Source organism: Sceloporus occidentalis, unplaced genomic scaffold (genome assembly GCF_023333645.1).
Source record: "Sceloporus occidentalis isolate IW3139 unplaced genomic scaffold, rSceOcc1.0.p SCAF_312, whole genome shotgun sequence".
In the NCBI taxonomy this organism is placed as follows: domain Eukaryota; kingdom Metazoa; phylum Chordata; class Lepidosauria; order Squamata; family Phrynosomatidae; genus Sceloporus; species Sceloporus occidentalis.
The window spans coordinates 500,534-523,193 of NW_028317292.1; the positions used below are offsets into that span (position 1 = coordinate 500,534).

A 22,660-nucleotide genomic window follows, 5' to 3' on the forward strand; every position below is an offset into this window, starting at 1 on the left:
CCAAACGAGGCAGGCTACCTAGGCGGTGATGTAACAAGATCTCGAAAGCCTCCTAAATTGCTAAACCTAATCCCCAGGATACAACCCTCTCCAAGTTACCTTATCCAATGAATCTAGCAGAGGAGTTTGAGCTTCAACAACTGTAAACTGACCAGCGTAAAGTCTGAATTTATTGAAAGTAAAAATAGATAGGTAAGAACAACCAGCATACCTCCTCCACTAGCCACACAAGGGAAGAAACCAGTACTTGAAGAAACGGTCCCCTTAGTGAATGCTTGGGGGATGCCTAGGCCACGGAACCTACCGCAGAAAGAACTTGAGCACCTAAAGCAGGCAAATACATATACACAAACCACGTGACTAGGGGAACTTGGCCGAAATGAATCACGTAAACAAGACAACGAACAGTTAACGCCCAACATTTGAGTGTAACCCTACACCACCAGAAAACCCTTCTAGATACATAACCTGCTGAAAACAGAAACCAGCACAGTGAAAACTGACAAGTTGCGACGTAGCGAGTAAGAGAACCCTGTAAGGATCATATGAACAAGCCCAAGCGCAAGTCTGAGCCCAGAAAAGGCGACCGGCAGGTAAACAAAGGATGTGGTAGGCAAAGCAACCTAACACTAAAAGAACCTTCTCTGCCGTTATGCAGCATAGTATGTACAACCACACACCGATTAACCATAAGCTCCCCAAAACACACAATGCCGGAAGAAAACAAGAAATCAGACTGATCAATCGTAAAAGAGAGGGCGCTACCGCATAGATTGGACTCACAGCAGTTGCCGAGGAGAGGGTCCAGGTAGGACCTACAATGAGGAGTACGTGTTCGTAGGTGTAGTATGTACCGTGCGTCGTGCCCCAGAGTAGAGGGTTTGAGAATATAGTATGATGAGAATCTCTCCCTGTTGTTAGGAAGATAAAAAGGGGTTAACACGTAGCAGAGTGCTCAGCTGGAGAAGGAATACCAATTATATAAGAGTGCAATAAGAGTAGATTGCCCCTGAAGTGTGGGGATGATTTGTGATATAATATTGGATATGGATCCATTAAAATATGTAAAAGTAAATAGCAAGGTCAATATAACTGGGTTAGATGGAAAAACAGCAGCCTGGGACCATTTTCCTACTTAACTTACTACGTTTTGAATGTTTCCACCTCGGTTGTTGAACAGAAACAAAAGACTAGGGAAGACGAGGTGTAAATGGTGGATATTTACAGTAGTGTCCTGTCCCCTTCAATGAGACTTGACAGCATGTTCTACTGAGAAAACATAAACCGGTGTAGCAGACCCATTTAACAAACACACAGCTAAAATCACAGTGAAGGTCAAAGCTTTGTTGTCTGCCAAAGCAGAGATATGTCTGTCAAACTAGACTCTGAATGCAGACTTTACATTTGCTGGGAAAGAAATTGCACAACTGGATAGCAGACCTCAATTGAGAAACGGATTAGTTTGAAAATCGGCCAGCAGAGGGCAATGTGTAACAGCAAAATGCATTGAAACAATCGCGAAGACGAAAGTAACGTTCTGGAAGGAATACGACCTAAGCTGCAGGAGTGAACCAGAGCTTCTCCCTGCTACAGGAACCGCCGCCAGAACGCAGGGAAGAACCACCGCCGAGACGCCAGGAAAGAAACCGCCACCGAGACGCCGGAAAAGACTGCTGGACCACCGGGAAAAAACCGCCGAAGTGCCAGGAGAAACGTAAGTGTCACTTCTGTAAAGCGTCCTCAACGTCAGCCGCTGAAAGGGAGAGGCATTGGTTAAATAACCATAGCCCCTCCCACAACTACAGGCTAATATCCCTTAGCCTTAGCCCCCAACCTGCCCCTGTCATGTTAGAATAATGTGAGAATTTTTGCTTTTTAGAAAATATTAGTCATGGCTTCAAGATCCATTGGCTCTGTTTTATAGAAGTTACTAAAATAGTCCACAAACATCTTCTCAGGATCTTCTGAGATTTTTCTCAGGGTCTGTTATCAGGGATTAGTTACCTTTTCTTTTGTAACTTGAAATTTGATTAAAGTACCATTCAATGTTTCAAGTACATATCTTTTTGCAATTCTGTATGTACAGTATGTCCAGCACAATAGGCATCTTTGGATAATTAAGGTATGATAAACCATAATGGTATTATGGATTATCGATACAATTTGAAAATATAAGAAAACCAAATTAAAGACATTAAATTATGTAGCAGAGAAAGAGCAGAAGGTTGGATACACGAAAAGCAACTTCAGTACAGGCAACACTTAGAAGACCACACTAGGGTACTGAGACTGGGATTTCTGGATTTTTAAATCCGGCGCCAGCAGCAACTGGCTGTTGTCTGGGCCAATAAGATGTGCTCTTTCATCAACCAACTTATCTTGAAGCCCAATGTCTTTGGTAGCCACTCAGAGACTAGATCCATCAAAGATGAGGCTTAACAGATTCTGGAAGACCCACCAACTGACTATTGTTCTGTCAACTGCGATTCTCCAATGGGCTCTTAAAGAAAAGTATTGTGTACAATAATGGGGAGATCATGTCTTGTGCTTTGAGTGAAAGTTGCCCTTCTTGGGATAGGAAGGTATCTGCAGCAGAACTTTAGAAGCCATATTGGACTTTTCATGGCCTTTTCCTTCCCCAGTAGAGGATATGGTAGGAGGTTTCATATACTTATCCTTGGGATTTGAGAAAGGTAGAAAAAATAGAGAAGATGAAGAGGGGGAAGACAGAGAGAAGAAAAACGAGGAAGGGGCACTTACACAGATCAGTGACTGTAGTATTAGTAATGATTTGGAGGAGAATGCAATACATGGTTCTCAAACTGGCTAATAGCGTACACAGGGATAATTAAGCAGTAGTTTCTAGGGTGACCACATTTTTTTCTGCCATTCAGGGACATACTATGAAGTAGATGAGATAAAACACACAGGTGTATATATAACGTATTTGCAAATGCTCTGAAAAAAACCCCTCGTCTTATAATCGAGGTCGTGTTCCAATCAGACCTCAAATAGAGGTCTGACTATGAGACTAAGATCCAGATCCCCCCAGCACTGCAGGGGACCTGGATCCTCCTGTCTGGTAACCTCAGCTGAGGTTATCTACGTGCATCGCGCATACCTTCCCCGCCTGCCAGAGAGGAGAATTCCCCACAGTGCTGCTCGATGGACGCAGACAAACCCCGTTATTGCTGGCACTTCCACTTCTATGACGGAGCACAGGTGTCACATGACCTTACAGTGCTCAGTCATAGAAGCCCCGGTGGAAGTAATACCGTCCTCCACCCGCTGCCACCACCAGACACCAGTGAGTCAGAACCACTGGTAAGTCGAGGGGGGTGTTATATGGGGAGCATAAGGCTTTTCTGGAGGCAGAGTGCCAAAATGCCTTTTAAGCCCCATTATGCCACTCTGCCTCCAGAAATGCCTTTTAACTTCGACCACCATGGATCACTCTACATGGCAATTGTCTGGTCTGACTTTCACCTGGAGTTACCTGATTACCAGGCCTAGATCTGGACACCCCCCTTTACATTAAGACTCTGATGACCTTACAGTCTGGTTGTGTAATCTGGCTCCTGATTAACTGATTTAACCTGCACTTACCTGACTAAAGAACCTGGTACTAATGGAATACTTGTGAAGCTGTTCCCTTCAGAATTGGAATATTAAGATTCCTCTTAACTAAAGAAGACTGTTATCTTTATAAGAAATCTTATTGGAACTCCAACACTGCTTCATTGATTCTGCTCATCAACTCTGCTTCATTGATTCTGCTCATCAACTCTGCTTCATTGATTCTACTCATCATTATTACACCTACTACTGATTCCAATACTCCTTATAGCTCCAATATCTCACTTGGACTTCAGCTATTAACTCTGGGGTAAGAGAATTGTACTCACCAGTATAAATCTGCCTACCTGCTTTCATAAGCTCCAATTGGATTTACTCCTAGACTTCATGCTCTGAACGTTCATATTCGCTATCTTATGCATTTATGAATTGTCTGCAACAAGAGATATAACTTACCTGCATTGGATTAACTCATCTGTTTCTGGACTATTGTGTGCCTTGTTTTCCTTTTGTATTTGGTTATCATCATGATTAAAGACCTTCAATCTGAGTTAACCGTTAACCCCCGAGACTCTTTCCTGACTTTCCTCAATGACTTTATTACAGAACAGCACAGATATTTACACACAACAACATAATTGGATCAGGAGAATAATTCAATCAACTACCAGACAGCCTATGGTGATCCAGAGGGAGCCGTGGTTGGGTAAACCCTGGTCCTAAAGATGGGTAATAAAACTAGAGTTCCCAAATGAGCTCCCTCCCCATAACCACCCCAAGTGTTGCCCACCATGAGCATAGTGTAACCCAAAAGAGCAGATGTCCGTTCTATCTTCTCCCTTCTCTTCAATCTTCAGTACTTCATTTTCTTTCTTCATCTGCATCTCCGCAGACATAACCAGGCAACTTCCAACAAAATCACAATGACAGAGTAAATTGGTAATGTCACAGAGCTCAAAAACATGTGATCATTATGATTGGCATTTTGGCACAGCTTTGAACAAGGTTAAAATCTATTCCCAAATGGGTGGGGCACTCTTAGATATCCAGCATTCAATAGATCTCTATTAACCCCTTAATGACAATTGCCGGTCCTGGCACGGCACGGAAAAGCATGTGCTTTACGACAATTGACGTGCCAGGACCGGCACGTCTTTAAACGGGTGCAGAAAGCGATCTACTATCGCTTTCTGCACCCAAAAAGCGTTGCTGAATGCCTCGACCTCGAGGCATTCAGCAACGCCGTGATCTCTGGCCCCTCCACGGGGCGTCAACATCCGCCATACTTTGTATGGCGGCGGACGCCCGTTTTAAAAGCGTTTAGGAGGCGATCGACGATCGCCTCCTAAACTTAAATGGTGTCGCTGGAATGCCTCGATCAGGAGGCATCCAGCGACACCAAACACTAACCTTTTGATGGGCTGTGACCGCTCCGGAGAGCGGTCACAGCCGCAGCTGCCGGCAATCTTCGCCATCAAGGAAGATGGCCGCCGTCCTGTAACAGGAACCACAAATTTTAAAAGTTCGCTAGATAGTCCAGACCATCTAGAGAACTTTGGCTCCACTTGCAGGTTGAATACAGGTACTGCATTCACCATGCAAGTCAATGGAGCCCAGCTTTCTAATCACAGTGTGATTAGTAAAAATAAATTAAAAAATAAAATAAAATTAATAATAATTAGAAAAAAATAGTAAAAAAACAGTAAAATGTAAAAATCATTTCCCACTGATGTCACTATCAGGGGAACCTCCAAGTTGAAAAAAATGTAAAATTTTTTTTTTTTTTTTTTTTTTAAAAAAAAAAATATATATATATATAAAAAATATATTTTTGTGAGCAAGTCCTAAAATTAGCATATTAGCTTAAAACAATTCTCGCATGGAAAGAGTTAAAATACTGGCATATTAAATGCCCGTGGGGTGTCTACTTTTAAAAAATGTATGATTTGATGGGGTAAATTGAATGGGCCAGGTTCAACAACGTCCCAATTAACACGGGGGGAAGGATGGCCACACATCTAATTTCCAATTAGAAAAATGCACACGTACCAAATGTGGCCTTTTAGTTCCCCCAAAAAATGACACACCCATGCATGTGGGGTATCACTGCACTCAGGAGATGTTGCTGAACACATTATGGGGTGTCGTGTGACAGCGGCATATACCAGGAGCTGTAAATTCATACATAAAGTAGGTGTGTGTGGGAAAAATACACACACAAAAATATTACTGCAAACTTTGAAAAAATGCTGGTGGTAAAATATGTGCATGCAAAGAGTTAAAATACCAGCATTTAAAATACCCTGTGGTGTCTAGTTTTGAAAAATATATGGTTTTGTTGGGCACACTGAAATGGCCTGGCTCAAAGATGTACCAAATAGGGCATGGGCAGTGGATCCCAAATGCCAAAGTTCAACATTGAAAAAAGCGCATGCCCCAAATGTGGCCCTTTTGCCCCAAAACAGCCAGGCAAAATCATTCATGTGAGGTATCGCTGTACTCAGGAGATGTTGCTGAACACATATTGGGGTGTTTTGTGATAGTGACATATACGAGAACATTTTAATTCATACCTGAATTAAAATGTGTGTGGAAAACCAAATGCAAAAAAATGACTACCACAAAGTTTGACAAAGACTGGTGGTAGATATGGTGCATGGAAAGAGTTAAAATACTAGCATTTGAAATACCCTGGGCTGTCTAGTTTTCAAAAATATATGACTTGATGGGGTAAATTGCATTGGCCGGGTTCAAAGATACCCGAAATGGCACATGGGGGGAAGAATTACCAGATTTGGAAAAAATGGCTTTGAAATAGCAAAACGCTACCTGTACTTATTGCCCCATAATGGGTAGAAAAAAGCAAAAAAACATAAAAACATTGGGTATTTCTAAACTCAGGACAAATAGTAGAATCTATTTAGCAGGTTTTTTCATTACCTTTTATAGATGAGTAAAAGATTTTTCAACTAAAAGTTAGAAACAGTCATTTTTTTCTAAATTTTTCACCATATTTTATAATTTTTTTAATAGTAAATAATATGATACAATCAAAACAATGTCATCTAAAGAAAGCCCTTCTTGTCCTGAAAAAAACAATATCTAATGTGTGTGGGTTCAGTAAACGGGAAAGAAGAAAATTACAGCTAAACACAAGCAGCGCAGAAATGTTAAAAAGGCCATTGTCACAAAGGGTACAAAAAGTAAAATCAGCCTTTGTCTCGAAGGGGTTAAAGAACGCTTATCGACAGAGATTGGCTGGTGAGTACCATGGAGGAGCATTGCATCTGTGCGATAGCAAAGGTCTCTTGACCTGCAGTTTTTTGGTAGAATGAATATTCTAGCAGTAGGTATTTGAGCAGGTAGCCTTTTCTCTGTATGCATAAAAACTGACATGGTGTCTTGCTCCCCAAAGGAGACCAACCTTCATATGTGTAACATTGCTCCAGTGTGAGCAAGAAAAGCATTGAAGACAAAGGGTATCCCTGCCATATCCCATTAGATATTTAAAATGACTGACCTCTTATTAATCCTAACTGTTGCTGCTGGAATTTAGCATAATACAAAATCCATTTTTAAACAATTATCCCCCAAGTCCATCCTGATCGACTATTAAACTGCCACCTCTGCTAAATGAATTATATTCAGAACCTCCAAGGTATTATCCCTTGCCTCTTACCCAGGGATAAGTCCTGTTTGGTCCAGATGTATGATGGATGGTTGGATTTTCTGCAGACACAAATCCAACACAGATCTACATAAACCAGAGATATCGGATGGTAGCTTCTTCTTTCTTAGACAAGGGTTTGAGGATGGTCTGTCCCATATGGAATTAAATGTAGCATCAAAATGGTATACTAGCATCTGCCACATAACTTATAATACCATAAATGCCCTTCAGGTCCAGGGGTTCCACCCTCCTAAACCTCCAGCTCCACCTGAGCAGGATCCACTAGTCTCTCACCTGCAACACCCTTTCGGTCTCTCTAGAGTTAACCTGTAACTGCAGCAGATTATATAGGGAGCTACAGTAATCTCAAAATATTTTAATTATCGCTGCTAGTTTATACAACACCTAATCAGGAGAAGAGTTTAATCTGAGTACATATGATTACTTGTGGTTTTTTTTTACCAGAGGCACTCTAGTTAACAGTTTCCCACATAGGAGTCCTTGTCTAAAACTCTACCTGTTAATAAGTCCAAAATCCAGAGAAGGTCTTACACTACCTGACTACCCTATATATTTCTGTGCATCGCACCTATCGCTGGTGCTGGAGTGGGGATATCATCCTCCAAATGATATTCATCTAATATACCATACAGAAAAAATAACACTTATGATTTTTATTTAAACATAACGCTTGGGACTTGGACTTATTTATGATGAAACCCACAGCCCCACCAAACTTATTGAGTATTTGAAATATATGCGGTATAGCCAATTGTGGATGTGCAGTATATAGCAAAACATCATCTGCAACCGCATAAAGTTTAACCATACATGACCCTATCTGAATCCCCGGTATTTCCCTAGAGGAAAGAAGCAATTTCAAAAGAGGATCCAAAGCCAAATTAAACAGAAGGGGCGAGAGAGGGCATCCCTGATGCACCCTTCGACCCATGACAATAGGGGTCGAGTCCAATCCATTGGTGCAGATGACAGTAGTGGGGTGATCATACAGTCGGTGGAGTAGAGTAAGGAACGTCAGCCCAAAGTGTTGGCGTTTAATAACCCTAAACAAATGTGGCCATGAAACTTGGTCAAAAGCCTTCTCGGCATCAAGACCCAAGAGGGTGTTACACAAGGTAGATGACCTGATGCACCCTTCAACCCATGACAATAGGGGTCGAGTCCAATCCATTGGTGCAGATGACAGTAGTGGGGTGATCATACAGTCGGTGGAGTAGAGTAAGGAACGTCAGCCCAAAGTGTTGGCGTTTAATAACCCTAAACAAATGCGGCCATGAAACTTGGTCAAAAGCCTTCTTGGCATCAAGACCCAAGAGGGTGTTACACAAGGTAGATGACCTTGTCCTTGGCCTGAGCCACCAACATAGATGCAATCGCAACCCTAATACCCTTCACCAAATGTTTATCACGTAAAAAATCCAGCTGTTGGGGGGCACAAGATATCAGGTAAAAGCCCTGCAGCCAGTTTGTATATACCATTGCCAAAATCTTGATATCCTGATTGAACAGGGTAATTAGCCTATATAAGAACCAATCTGGCTTGGATCTTTATCTTATTGATTAATATGGTTCGAGCCTCTGTGAGATTGCCCAGGGGAGAGCACTCATGCAAGACACTACAAACAGGGAGGTTAGAGTAGGCACCAGGTGAGGTTTCAATACCTTATAGAATTCTACAGGGTACCCATCTGGACCCGGGGCCTTCTTATTATGTAATTTAGAAATAACAGACTGGACCTCAGATTCCGTGACCCGGGCATCCAATATATCTCTGTGGGCTGGACCCAGCTTTGACAGGCCAGCCTTATCAAGCAGTTCCAACCCCAAGGGGAAATCATCAGGGGCGGCCGTGTAAAGCATAGCAAAATAGTCCCGGAAGGCCTCATTGATGCTTGTCGCACTGACACCAACTGATTTGGGGAGACCTCCAAGTGTGTAATATTATGCCTAGGGATTTCTGGGCCTTGCCAAAGCTGCCAAAAGTCTACCTGACCTGTTATCCCATTTAAAGAACTTCGACCGGGTATATTCTATTTGAGACTGTGCTTTTTCCTGTTTGGTGTGTGTGTAGAGGTGTTTGTTTTCCGCTGTAAGGCAATTATATTTAGCAGTCCACTGTTTAGACTTTAGCGCGGAGTATGAAATGATGTGCCCCCTAATCACTGCCTTGGCCGTTTCCCCAAAAAAAGCACAGGGTTCTCCACATGCTCTATGTTGTCATCAACAAAATTCCCCTAACGTTGTCTCCAAGGACGTAAAGTTATCAAAAATTAGATATTGGGAGGAGTCACCAATGTCTAGTGTAAGATGTCGTGGCCTGAAGATCCAGGTGAAGTAAAACGGGTGCATGATCGGAGATAAGGATATCACCAATAGAACTATGTGAGATATGAGGAACAAGAGAGGGGGAGACCAGAAAGAAATCTAACCGTGAGGAAGTGTGATGTGCGCTAGATACATGAGTGTAATCACAAGTTGTTTGATAAGTTGTTCGATGAGCTGCTCGCAAAGGATCAACTAAGTGTAAGTTGCGCGTAAGTAGGTGAATACCCACCCCGGCGGGTAATGAGGTAGATGGAGTCTGTCTGTCACATCTGTATCACTAGAGGTACTCACCGCAGGAGTTATTCTGCCCAGAAAACTGCTGTATAGGGAGAAGCCCCAACAGCGGTAATCCAGGACTTAGATGATCCCAACAGTGAGACAGCCTCCGTGAACACAGGTAGCAGGTAAGTACTGAGTATGAAAAACAGGTACACAGGAGCTGGTACTCAGGCAAGCCGGGTCAGTACACAGGAGCTGGTAGTCAGGCAAGCCGGGTGGGTACACAGGAGCAGGTAGTCAGGTAAGCCGGGTCGGTACACAGGCGCAAGTAGTCAGGCAAGCCAGGTCGGTACACAGGAGCAGGTAGTCAGGCAAACCGGGTCGGTACACAGGAGCAGGTAGTAAGGCAAGCCGGGTCGGTACACAGGAGCAGGTAGTCAGGTAAGCCGGGTTGGTACACAGGAAACACGGGCAAAAGCACAAAATCACTAGGCAAATGGAAGGTCAGGCAGGAATCCCTGTCAAAAACAGGAATCAGCAGTAATCTCAGGAACATAGGTAAAAGACCACAACAGGGTGCCTGTGAGAAGCACAGCAAGGAGGATTCACTGCGCCCCCAGTGGACGGACCGGAGACCGGATGGCAGGTAAGGGAACCCTTCCGGGAACTCCTGCATTGCCCATCGAGGAGTTCCCGGTACCAACCTCCCGCGTCGGCAGTTGGTCTGCCTGCCGCCAGCACGAAGAGAACGTGATGGTTTCTCGGGTGCCCGGACCACGGGACTGGAGAGAGATGTATTGGGTCCCCGTGATCCGCAAGCAGACCCCCACTCGCGGCCAACAGGTCCCGAGGACATGACACTGTCCCTGTCTGTCAAGTCGTACGTCCTGCACCGTATTGAAATCTCCACCAACGAAAACATCTGTGAAGACAGTATTCGTGAGCAGATCAAACAATTTACAATAAAAGTGGTAATTAGGAACATTAGGAGCATAAATATTAACCAGCAGTAGACGTTTACATTCAAGTGTGACATTGAGCAATATATATCTACCCTCTGGGTCCAATGTGATGGAATGCACTTGACATGATAATGACTTATGAAGCAAAATAGCCTCCCCCCGTCGACTTTGTTTTGTATGGGGCCGAAGCACACGTTCCCACCCAAGGGGCTCTGAGCGTGGACGCATCTGTAACTTTCCAGTGGGTTTCCTGTAGGAAGACCACTTGGGAACGCAGACGCCTAAGATGACTCAGCACCTGTTTGCGCTTAGCTGGAGTATTGAGTCCATTAACATTCCAGGAGCATGAGGTTTAGTTATGCGTCATACATGGGTCTGAACTAGCCAATACCCTGTTTCACCAGGACATATGAAAGAAGATGCAAGATAGGTTGGAGATCCCCTGTGTCCCAGCCCCCAGGGGAGTACCAGAGATGAGGACAAGAGCGTGAACCATGAAAGAATATGCAAGACATTAGCAACGTAAAACCAGGAAGGGGAACCATGAAGTCATAATGATAATCAGAACAAAAACAAAAAATATAACAAGAAGCTAACAATCGCCATCTAAACTAGCACATACCAAAGGGTTCCCAAAGGGTGGAGCAGCATACCTCCCAAGAAGGAAAACCCATGCCAAATCAAGAAAAGTCAATAGTATAACAGGTGGGTCGATAGGGCAAGGGAGAAAGACGCAATTGACCCATAGGCCCATATATTAGAGGTGCCACTTTTCCAGAGATGCCCTAGTGGATGCAGGGGTATAAAAAAATGCACCTGGCCATTGTAAACGAGCTGTAACCTTGCTGGGAACAAACGAGCAAACTTGAGCTTCTTCTCGTACAGCAGCTTGCATAGCAGTGTGAATTCCCGACGTCGAGCCGTAACTTGAGCTCAATAGTCCTGAAAAATCAGGATTCTGTGTGACTCAAACAAAAGCTCCAGGAGCTGTCGATAGTCTGCAAGAATTTTCTCCTTGTCCGCAAAGTTCAAGAGGCGCATGATCACCGGTCGTGGTTTAGCAGTGAGATCCCCCTTGTCCTGCCCCACCCTGTGCGCCCTCTCTATGATCAAAGGACTGTCCGCTGAGTACGGAAGGTGCAACTTTGCAATTGGCCACTCCTGCAGGATCTGGTCAAGCTGGGATGATTTAATCGCTTCCGGCAAGTTAATAAAACTGAGATTATTCCTGCGACTTTGTCAGGGTCTGTGGCAAGACCGTCAAGATTCTCGGCGTAGCGACTTACCTTAGTACCCGCTATCGGCTAGCTCCCACGCCGCCACAACCTCCGTCCTCCGGGAACCAGCTCTTACGACTGTCTTTAGGCGCGCACGCGCGCCCCCCCACCTTCCTTTTCTGATTTCCTGAATGGAGTAGGCGGGGGACGCGCGTCAACGGCACCACACAAGGGGGCGGGGCGACACCTACGCCCTTTGCTCAAAAGCAGCGATAGTACTTTAATTCGTTGCTATTTGAGCTAGGGTGGCATAAATTTTTGACGTAAACTCCTGTAATCTAGAATCAAAGAGAGGCCACAACAGAAGCCGTTTGGGCCATGTCTGTGGCCGGCGAGGGCAGAGGCGGAGACCACGGTCCCTCCAATGATGGTGACGGTGGCAGCGAGGAGTCCATCGGTACATCCCTAGTCTTAGACTTAGAGGGCTGTCCGTCCTTTCCAGACTTCTGAGACATCCTACTGGCGGGTTTATGGTACGGCATCGCGATGAACTTATCTGTTCCCCAGCAACAGGGCTGATAGGACGCTGTTGTAAAATAGGTGGCAGAGCGCACAGGAGGCACAGGCAGCGAAACAAAGCAGATATATATATACACACACACCCTGAATGGCAGAAATAAAATGTGGTCACCCTACTTGTAAGTGCCAAGTTTAGGCCACTGACATTGATTAAGGAGACCTGTTAATAATCAGTGACTTAAAATGTCACTGACAAGTGATCAGGTAATAATTATGTATTTTTTACTCATTTGTTTTTCCATTATTACCTTAGATGATCCGTCTCTCTTTCTAGGGCAGGATCATCAAGGGGCTACCAAATATTTTTTTGTTACTTGTAGTACACTTTAACCCCCATTAAGGGGTTAAAAGAATATCCTAGGGAAAGATGTTGGATTTGCATACTAACTGCACTAGTGGTAAATTGCAAACCATGGTAAGGGTCCATGGGGGCGTAGCATCTGGAGAGCAGAGTGGGCCAGTGCTTCAACAGCACTAATTGCTGTTTAACCCCTTAACCCCTTCAATCCCCTATAGACGTACCGGGACGTCCAAAAAACGCCCCCACAAAGAAACCCATATGGACGTCCCGGTACGTCCAGCCCTTCGTGCAGCGTCAGGGACACATCCCTGCCGCTGCACGGGAGACCAGGCTGTCGTTTGACAGCCTGGACTCCCCACTGACAGCAGAAGCCGGTAAGCTGTTACCGGTAAACTGCCCGAGCATTCCTCGGGCATTCCCTTCCGGGTTACGTCACTGCTGACGTAACCCGGAAGGTCATCGGAGGACAGGATATCCCCTGCGGGGATATCCTGCCCTCCGATGAGGCACAGAGACGCTGCGATCTCTATGCAGGTCTGTGAGGACCTGCATAGAGATCACAGTGTGATCGGTGCAGGGGGATCGCGGGGAGGGGAGTGAGAAACCATCTCTCTCACTCCCCCTCCCGGCCTGTAACAGAAAAGCTGAAAAAAAAAAACGGTTAGTCATTTAAAAATAATATTAAATAAATCATTAAAATAATAATATAAATAATACTAAAAAAATTATAATATGAGCTGTGATGTCACTGTGACATCACTGGTATGTTCAGGAGGTCCCTAGGAGGACCTCTAACCATTACTGTGTAAAAAAAAAAAAATGTAAAAAATACAAAAAATGTAAAAAAAATTAAAATAAAAAAAAATTAAAAAAAATATATAAAAAAAGATAATAAAAAAATTCTTAAAAAAACCTTACATCCCATTGCCCTAGCATAACATCTAGCCAGTATAACCCTCCTGCCCCCGGTAACAACCCCCAAACCCGTTAAGCCATAGGCATAAAAATTATACAAAATTGTACACCTAATAGTATGCTCCCTGGTGCTGGGAAAGTCTGGAAAATCTATATAAATTAGGTATTTCTGAAATCAGGACACCTGAATTGATAAACTTGGAGGGGATTTTCCATCACTTTACCTAATTTTGTGAGGATTCAGAGGGAAAATGTAAAAAAATAAGTTTTTACTTAATTTCTCATTCTAAATTTTCAGCTAATCATCCAACTATGGTATCAAACGAAAGCTCTATCTCTCCTTGAAAAAACAATATATAGTTTACATGGGTACACTATTCACAGGAAAAGAGAATAATCGCTAAACCGACATACCCCAAAAATGGCAAAATTGCTCTGGGCTTTGAGGTACCAAAAACCCCTGGGATTGAAGGGGTTAAGGACCAGGCTGTTTTTTATTTTTTGTACCCTTTGTGGCCAAGGCTGTTTTAATACTTTTGCGGTGCTCGTGTTTAGCTGTAATTTTCTCTTCACCCATTTAGTTATAGATTATTTTTTTCGGGACAAGAAGGGCATTCTTCAGATACCATGTTTTTGATCATAGGATCTAATATCCTATAAAAAAAAATTGGATCATCCAAAAAAAGCTAATAAAAAACATGTTAAATAGATTCTACTATTTGTCCTGAATTTAAAAATACCCAATGTTTTCATGCAAGTTATTGGGCAAGTTCAAGTTGCGTTTTGCTCTTTCAAAACCATTTTTTCCCCAAATCTGGTCATTCTGCCCAGCGTGCTATATGTGTATCTTTGAAGCTGAACCAATATAATTTACCCCATCAAACCATATATTTTTGAAACACCACAAGGTATTTGAAATGCTGGTATTTTAACCCTTTCCATGCACTAATTGTACTACCACCCTTTATCAAACTTTGTGGTAGTAATTTATTTTGTGTTCACAAAAAATGCATTTCCTGGTATGTGCCACTGTCAAACAACACCCCATATGTGCTCAGCAACATCTCCCGAATACAGTAAAACCCCCATGCATGGGTTTGTTTGGGAGGTAAAATGCCGCATTTGAGAAGTGCGCTTTTTCCATTTTGGTCAGTCTGTGCCTATGCCCTATGAACCTGACCACTCCAATTTACCACATTTGTAAAGTAGACACCCCTTGGGTATTTGAAATGCTTTTATTTTAACTCTTTCCATGTCATAATTTTTGGTAAGTTACAGCACTAATTTTAGCACTTGCTTGGTTTTTTTTTTTACATTTTGCTGGAACTGGATGGTACTTCTGATGGTGAGATCACTGGATAATTATTTTCAATTGTTACAACATTTATTTTTTTTATTTTTTTCATATGTAAAAACTGAACAGAAACACTAATTGAGGTAGTCAGCTAGACCTTTGTCCTCTTCTACATACCTTCTTTGTTTTGTTTTTAATCTTACCACTCCTTGGTTTACTTTTCTCATTTATATATCTAAAAAAACATTTTATGTCCCTTTTTACTGACAGGCAATTTTCTCTTCTGTGTGTGCTTTGGCAGCGCTTATAGATCTGTCTATGTTCCTCACTTTTTGTATTTACTAAATGCTAAATTTTCTGTTACCTTCAATAATTCAACTTTTAAATAATCCCATTTCTCCTGCACTCCATTTCATTTTTTTTTTCACCTACAGTAATATCCGGTAACAAATCTCCATTTGTGAACATGAAATCTAATATGACCTCCTTACAAGTTGGTTCCTCAACTGCTTGTTTTAAAGATAATCCCAGTAGGGAGTTAGGAGTATCTGCACTCTTGGCACAACCAGCTACTTTGGTTTTCCAGTTCACATCAGGAAGATTAAAGTCATCCATGATTATAACTTCCCCCTTCACTTTTAGCTATTTCCTCTATTAGTAGATTATCTATTCCTCCAGGGGGCCTATAAATTATACCTACACGAGTTACTGTACGCTTACCAAATTGTAATGTAACTCAAACTCAGGGCCGGCCTAAGACATAGTGCCGCCTGGGGCTTAGTTTGAAATGCCCCCCCCTGCTCATTATCTACCCTTCCTACCACCCCTTTGTACTTCACTTACCTTCCAGCAGTCCTGTGACGAGTCTCCCTGCTCTGCCGCGGTGCGCACTGCTTCACTGCTGAGCACCGGAAATGACGTCATATTCCGGCGCTCAGCATTACAAGCTAGCACCGAGACCGAGCTAGAGGAGAGAGAGAGGGGCGCCGACAGGGGAGGGCTGGCAGCCTAAAACCTGGGGGGGAAGTCTAGTCAAGTGGCCCGTTGCGCCACCGAATCAGCACACCATCCATGCCCATCTTTTCCTGGTTTTCTAACGCTTATTGATGTAATGTGATGGGACTGGGAGTAAAAAAAATTATGTTTAATACATTAAAAAACAGCTAATTTTTGTAACAAAATAAAATGTAAATATGGAAAAATTGGACCCTAGGCATTTCCTTGGGCTCCTGCCTGTAATCATCCCCGGAGTCCCTTTGTCCCTCATTCACTAAGCCACACCTCTGTTTTACTTACTCCCTGTAGTTCAGGTTTAAATCAAATAAACAACACATGTAAACAAACAGCACTGAATAAGAAATACAAACCTAGTATTTGCAGTTATATATAAATAATGTATGGAAACATAGCATAGCAGATACAGATCAACAGAATAACACACAAACCCAGCTTTGCATATACAGATCAACCGGAAATCACATAACAACTAAGCATTTAAGGTATAGATAAAAACCCCTAAATTACAGCCATAGATCACAGGATGCACACCCCCAAAGCCAGTCCTGGTGTCCACACTGCCCACATAGAACCCGACTAGCACCAAAATAACATTAACAAATTACAGTCCACAGTGAGTCAACTTTGTCCCCAAACAGCCCAGCGTGAGCCAATTTCATCCCCAAACAGCCCGCCCTGACACCAGTACAAGCTCTGCCACACCGACACCCAAACACACACAAGGACAGACTCTGCCACATCGACACCCAAACACACATACCAGTACAGGCTCTGCCACACCGACATCCAAACATACACACCAGGACAGGCTCTGCCACAACGACACCCAGACACACACACACACACACACACAAGGACAGGCTCTGCCACACCGACACCCAAACACACACACCAGAACAGGCTCTGCCACACCGACCCCCAAACACACACTAGTACAGGCTCTGCCACACCGACACTAGGGAAAATGACCCACCTACCTTTAAAAAAAAAACAAAAAAACCCTACACTTTTATTAAAAGTAAGTAACACACTAAAATTGGACAACAAAATTCAATATTAATCTATATGTGATTGTTAACAGCAGTCACACTCCTATCATGCCCAGGCAACCAGTACATACAATCATTAGCAATCATTTATATATATTCATATTGTTATTGCATTTTTTGTCCAATTTTGATGTGTTAACCACACTTATTAAAAGTAGACAACACACCAAATTGGACAAAAAAAATCTATATATATATATGTATATATATATATATATATATATATATATATATATATATATATAATTGTTAACAGAAATCGCACTGCTATTATGTCAAGTCAGGCAGTACATGCTAGAACCTGGGCATTATACATGATAGGAGTGTGATTGCTGTTAGCAATCATATATATTTAATACAGCAATCACACTCCTATCATGCACAAGCAGCCAAAACATGCACATCACTTACAGCCTCCCTGTGCCATGCCCCCCACTTACACATCCATGCTATCTATCACACACACTCATTCATTCAGATACTACTCATTCACAGATACTCATTCATTCCCTCATTCACAAATACTAATCATTCACAGATACTCATTCATTCCCTCAATCACGCATACTGTTTCACACACTCTCCTTCACCCCCGTACCTGAACTGCAGATCCGTGCGAACAACTTGTCTTGCCCTCCGAGGGAAAGCAGAAACGGAGCGGAGTCATGTGACGTGACGTAAAGTCATGTGACTCCGCTGGGTTCCTGTTTCCCATAAGGTAAGCTGCAGGTCCCCTGCGGAAGTGAACATTTATCCTGCCCTGCATCGGGGGTCATGTCTGGGGACATAATTTGCCCGTGGACTGTCCCAGGAAACCAGGGAAGTCTGGTCACCCTAAAGTAGAGGTAAAAGTTTCAGTCCTGAACCTGTGCTTTTGGGGTTAATGTTAAAAGTTATTTATGTATAGTATAGCCAATAGTTCTTGGGACGCATACAGATCACATTGATAATGCAATATACTGAATTAAATGCAGCATAGTGCATATCATTTATAGATAGACTTTCTGGCATATTTTGACCTAGACAGAGTAGGCATGTCCACTTTGTCCAGGAGGTGGCTGCCCCTCTGCTGCATAACTGGGAGCCAGTCACCTTAAAAAAAAGTGTTCCAAATTATTTTCTTCGGTAGAATGGGTATAGACTCTTAATGTTTTTCCTTGTTTTTCAGGTATTTCTTCCATGATGGTATCATTTCTTGTTGGTTTGTATTACAACACTATCATAGCCTGGGTGATGTGGTATTTTTTTAACTCCTTTCAAGAACCATTGCCATGGAGCAATTGTCCAATTACGGAGAACAGAACAGGTATAGTATTTATTTCTTCATTTTTGTAAAATTACATATTAAGGAATCATTTATATACAGATCACTTAAGTAGTGACTGCAAGCATAACTCAGGATTTAAAATCTTTAGCTATAAGGAGGCCAGACATTAGTTCTAGCCTCCTAGAGGCTGCAGTTTTTGGTGGCTACTCGTGGTTTTACAGTGTTGTCAGTCATGTCCAGTCTCCAGTATTTGACCTTGGCTGCGCCTCGTTTATTCTGACCTCCAGATTCCTGCTAAACACCCCAATATGTGTTCAGCAACATCTCCTGAATACAGTGATAAAAGGAATTTTAACACCTGGCTATCCCTTCACCCATTTCCTATTTGGGACATCTCTGAAGCAGGCCAATTCAATTAAACCCCATGAAACTATATATATTTTAAAACTTTACACCTCAAGATATTTCAAATACTGGTATTTAATTGCACTTCTTGGGTATGCTGATAAATAAAAATTGAGAGTTTATGTGATTTTCTTCTTTCTTATTTCGTGCTCCCACACATATTATATATTTTTTTTTCAGGACAAACAGGGCTTTCTTTAGATACCATTATTTTTATCATATCATCTAATTAACTATAAAAAAATGATAAAATATGGTGATTTTTTGTTTAAACAATGACTTTTTCTCATCTGCAAAAAATAATGAAAAAACCTGCTAAATAAATTCTAATATTTGTCCTGAGTTTAGAAATACCCAATGTTTTTATGCTTTTTTGCTTTTTTCTGCATGTTGTGGGGCAATAATTACCAGTAGTGTTTTGCTATTTCAAAACCATTTTTTTCACCAAAGCTGGTCATTCTGCCCCATGTGCTATTTCAGGTATCTTTGAAGGTGGCCAATGAAATGTACCCCATCAAACCATATATTTTTAAAAACTAGACACCCCAAGGTATTTCAAATGCTGGTATTTTAACCATTTCCATTTCCATGCACTAGTTCTATAGTATATATTGTTTGGCACAAAAAAGTTTTCTTTTCATCACTTAATGATAACTTATAAAAATAAGAATTGTTTACATAAAAGCCATACAGGAAAAAAAGGAAATAACCTGACTCCTGTCTGTATTAAAATTCCAATTATTCAGGCACTAGGGCTAGAATAATTCCTAATTTTAAGGCAAGACAGGAGGCTCATATTTGCAATTTTAACGCTCCGAAACCAGACCTAGAGCTGCAGAAGGTAATGGGTGAAAATCAAGTGACAGATGACAAGTGGGTCTTGGTTCGTCCACGAATAGTAAAAAAAAAAACACGCCCTGCAGGGGGAAAAGTTGTTGCATCCGCCTTTAACGCGCGGTCATCCGAAATGATAGGATAGGATAACAAACAACACAGGAGCAGAGAAAGCTTTGCCGATAATTGTTGTAGAGACAACAAATCATTATCTGTCAATGAGCACAAAAATCAAGGACAACTGCCTCATCCCAGATTGTCTAGCGAAGAGCTAGGAAACTCCTCAGAAGGCGACAAACTAAAGGGCCCGTCCCTACAGGTTCACCCACGGAACCTACGTGGTCGCTAGAAATAGCTGACCGAAACAAGTTAATAGAACAATAGGATTTATCAAAAGGATTTATCAAAGAGACCTAACAAGAAATTCAGGACATAGGTCACACGTGCCGAATGTGCCAAGCACCAAGAATGCAAGACTCTCCAGGCCGCACTATAGGATTTATGCCTGGTGCTCAGAGCAAAGTCTCAGCCATTTCCTATAAGCCCCGGTCAACCCCTGAGATTGTCCAGGAGACCAAGGACAATCACCCTTCTAGGATTAGAGGATGGAGCTGACCTTCTGGACCTGAGAGAAGTGGAGGGAAGACTGGCAGCGCCAGTGGACCTCAGATGGAAGTTTCCAGGAGAGACGGAAGAAAAGGCTGGGACAGCCACAGATGAGCCACCTGAATCAGCAACGTCCTGCTGTGCTGGAGATGCTGAATAACCCAAGGGATGAGGGTGAATGGGGGAAAGAGTAAGCCCCCTCTTTGGCCAATGCTGGAGAAACACATCAGTCGCCAGCTGAAGAAATCCCTTCAACCTGGTGGTTGGTCCTGGAAGCAAAGAGGTATAAGGACACGGGACCCTGCAGACGAGGGAGATCAAGAAAAACTTGTTTCTGGAACATCCAGTCGCTGGCATCCCTCCAATCCACTAACAAATTCTCTGTACCTGGAAGATACTCCGTCTGGAGGAAGATGTTGCGGTTGAGGCAAAACACGAATATTTCTTTCATCAACGCCTTGAGGCCTTTGGACTGTGTCCCCCTAAACAATTGATTTTTCTCCTTGCTGAAATATTGTCCATCCAAAGGAAGAGACAAAAATTCATCTGATATTTGGACAGGCTGTATATGAGCCTGCGATCAGCTACAGGCAAGATGATGAGCCTTGAGACGCTGTTAGGACACAGGAATATGGACTGGATCGAAGAGGAGAGGAGGCCTGGTCCGTGTCACAAAATATGTGTGGTTGCAAAGGGTGTCCCTCTGTTGACAGCACCTCAGTGATGAGGGGGCTGTGGTACTGGGGGAAAAGACAGTTAGAGAGTTGGAAGAAATTTTGAACTAGAGTGTGTGGGGGGGGGTGAAGAGCCTTAAAAGTTGTAGATTGGCAAGCTCCTCTGCTTGTCTAGGGGTCCTTTACATCACACCAATGCAAACAACCACTTTGTCACAAAGTTCTAAACTTGCTCACATGATTTCTAGGTTGTCCTTTTTACTTTGTATAAGAGTTAAGCTATTTTTACATAGCTCCCCCTCCCTTTCTGCCATCTCTATCCTAGATAGAGGATATCTATCCAATCTAGTTCTTGCTGCTTTAGTGACAAGTGATAATGGTGATTTAGTCCCGGTTACAAAGACCTGGTACAATGAGCAAAATGACTGCCATACCAGGATACATGTTATATAGATTGGATATCTAGGATAGAGATGGCAGAAAGGGAGGGGGGAGCTATGTAAAAATAGCTTATTGGTAACTCTTATCCAAAGTAATAGGGAGAACCTAGAAATCATATGAGCAAGTTTAGAACTTTGTGACAAAGTGGTTGTTCGCATTGGTGTGATGTAAAGAACCCCTGGACCAGCAGAGGAGCTTGCCAATCTACATCTTGAAAACATGACTAACATGTCAATGAAAGGTGAGGTTATCATTATGGAAGACTTTAATCTCCCTCATATAGACTGGAAAAAAACAAACTGCTGGGTCAGCCAGGAGTAGAGTTATCTTAAATTACATTGTGTCTAAAGCAGTTGGTAGAGGAGCCATTAGTATTTACTAATGGAGACATGATTTTGGATGTCACTGTAGGAGAGTGTTTGGGCTCCAGGGGTTACATTGCACCACACTAAAACCAAGGTTTTTGATTTTAGAAATTTGGATTGTCCAAAAATGGAGAGACTGGTAGGTGAGTCTTTGGTGGTCTGGAGATCTTTAGATGGAGTCCAGGAGACATGGAGCTATTTAAGAGATTGCCTGTTAAAGGCAGCAGAACATTGAATGAGAAGAAGAGAGCTTTTAAGAAATATAAGCAGACTCAAAATGAGGACGTTGGGAGCAAAAACAAAGCTAAGCTTAGGGAGGCGAAGCACATTATTAAATGTGCCAAAGCACACACTGACTTGCAACAGAAAAAAATACAAACTAGGGGCATGCACAATATAAAAAGCATATACATTCAGATTACGTGGTTTCTGCTATAATAATAATGACCAATAAGTACACAAAGCAAAACAAGAATTCAGTGCATACCCAGCAAATACCATTCAAAAACACTTAAGACATAAATATTGCCACGCTATATGGCCATATGTTGCTTAGACCGCCACTACATCAAAGTACCCTAACTTTGGCTACTACTGTCTAACTTCTTATGACTATATTGTTTACCAAGGAGCTGAATAATTGGGTATTCACTGCATTGTAACCCAAATAAGACTCTCTAGGAATTTAAAGCCTTCTCTGTACAACATTGCAGTCAATATAAATGTAAAAATGTATGTATACACACAGAAGACTTAGTTGTTTTGGTAGTATTTTGGATATTTGCATAATTTGATTTGATGAAAATCACCGAAAGACAAGCAATGGATCATAAAATCCATATTGTCACTATTTAGAAAATACACTGTTTGTAAAACTAAAAAAAATTAAATATTATTATGCTGCTAGAACAGCATAAAGCACT

The 22,660-nt window shown here is 42.4% G+C and overlaps 1 protein-coding gene across 1 annotated transcript in view; it reads left to right on the forward strand.

Moving 5' to 3' along the window:
* LOC149274901 (sodium-dependent neutral amino acid transporter B(0)AT1-like) overlaps positions 1 to 22,660 on the forward strand; it is a 132,834-nt gene that overhangs the window by 44,154 nt on the left and 66,020 nt on the right. The window contains exon 3 of the mRNA XM_089505132.1: positions 18,314 to 18,451. Coding sequence (XP_089361258.1) covers positions 18,314 to 18,451 — 138 coding nt within the window. The remainder of the gene's footprint in view (positions 1 to 18,313; positions 18,452 to 22,660) is intronic.